Source organism: Toxorhynchites rutilus, chromosome 2 (assembly GCF_029784135.1).
Source record: "Toxorhynchites rutilus septentrionalis strain SRP chromosome 2, ASM2978413v1, whole genome shotgun sequence".
Lineage (NCBI taxonomy): Eukaryota > Metazoa > Arthropoda > Insecta > Diptera > Culicidae > Toxorhynchites > Toxorhynchites rutilus.
This window is the reverse complement of record NC_073745.1, coordinates 248,920,388-248,921,933: the sequence shown is the minus strand read 5'-3', so window position 1 is coordinate 248,921,933 and position 1,546 is coordinate 248,920,388. Positions and strand designations below refer to the sequence as shown.

The window sequence follows — 1,546 nt, the reverse complement described above, 5'->3', positions numbered from 1 at the left end:
ACACACACACACAACAATAACGACAACAACAACGAAAAACAAACAATGGAAAATGATGGAGTCAATTTTACGCACCACACCACTGCAACAACGACGAATAGCCCCGGATAATCAAATTAAGAAGGAAATCATCCCGTGCACATCACTGCGGCTGCATCTCGTATCAATTAAACGCCATGGCCGATAATAAATTTCTGGATTATTATCGCTTTCGCGAGGGGAATATGCGAACTGCGGTTTCCGTTACGCGCCGGAGATTAATGGCTTACCGACCACCATTAAATACAATGGCATGCAGAATGAATTATGGTTCGATAGCTGGAGCTATTCTTTTGAAGTACGAGGCCCCTTCAGGATTTTTCGGAACCACCACCGGTCAGAGACGCGCAAGCCAAAGAGGGTTGAAGCTTTTTAATGTATTGACTCAAAATTAACAATCAGCATTTTGGGATGTGTTCGGATTGGCAGTTTGTACGCACCAATAATTTGGCTGGATTTGTTAACCGAGGGTGGCGCGCAGCCGAGCAATCTGAGCATCGAGGGCGGCCAGATTGAACTCGGGATCCTTGGGTGGGCTGCGTCGGATATCCTCCAATCCCTTGAGGACATGATCGGGTACCGGTGGCTCCACTGGCAAATGGGCTCCCTGTGGCTGAAAGCCGTAGGTATCGGCACTGTACACAACTCGATACTGGACACCGTCCGGACCCGTGTAAGAGAATTCACCAGCTGCATTAGCCCCATCCGGGCTGGACTGTTGAGCCGCGATTCCGTTGCTCGTCTCGTACCGGTAGCTGTAAGCTCCGTTGGGTTCGTGGCTTGAGTCCTGAGCCAGGATAACGGCTTGTGATTCTTGGCCGGCGGGAACTGCGGGATAGCGTTTTTGTGGAGCAGCAAAGCTGATTGCCATCAAGGCCGAAAGCACAATCTATATCCGATGGGTATTAAATAATTAGTATCAATTGTTGCGTCGCCGTGTGGATCCAGTGGTGATGATGTGACTTACCATCTTGCTATACATAATGATGGATTTATTGGCAGACTACTGCTCGCTAGAAGACAACTTAGAAGTGACTGATACTGCACCAGGCACTTGTTCAATCTTTTATACAGGGGGTCCTATGCGCGCGTCATACACACACCTTCCGAATACTTTAAGGTGGGCCTCCGTTATTGCTGTTGTTGTTGTTATGTTTCGCTCTCGCTGGTGGCTCAATAAATTACCAAATTATCCTCTTCTTTCAATTTTGTTCCGCTGCATTGCTGCTGCTTCATCTTCTAGTTCTGTCGGCGACTATGGCCCCCGTTCAGTTGCATTGCAATCTCAAAAAGTTTCAACTAGCCCGAGCGTGTTGGGTAGTTTTGATGAATTTTTCTCACCTGAGATTTGGTTGCCCGAGTAAAAATGATTTTATTGTTATTCGATTGCGGATAATTCCGTGTAAATAGCTTCGATGCTTATATAATTTTATATTTTTTGCAATTCCTCTTTGCTTTAAAAGAACGGCAATGTAATTATTATTACGAGTTGTTTACCTGAAAGGTT

The 1,546-nt window shown here is 46.1% G+C and overlaps 1 protein-coding gene across 1 annotated transcript; it reads right to left on the bottom strand.

Annotated features, from left to right (window-relative positions):
* Nucleotides 1-401: 401 nt before the first annotated feature.
* On the bottom strand, nt 402-1,102 carry LOC129769791 (cuticle protein CP14.6-like). Its single transcript, XM_055772261.1, has 2 exons — nt 1,007-1,102; nt 402-928 (listed from the first exon to the last, which is right to left on the bottom strand). Exons 1-2 carry the CDS (start codon nt 1,019-1,021, stop codon nt 500-502), a joined length of 444 nt encoding a protein of 147 aa, XP_055628236.1. The 5' UTR covers nt 1,022-1,102; the 3' UTR covers nt 402-499.
* Nucleotides 1,103-1,546: the final 444 nt, after the last annotated feature.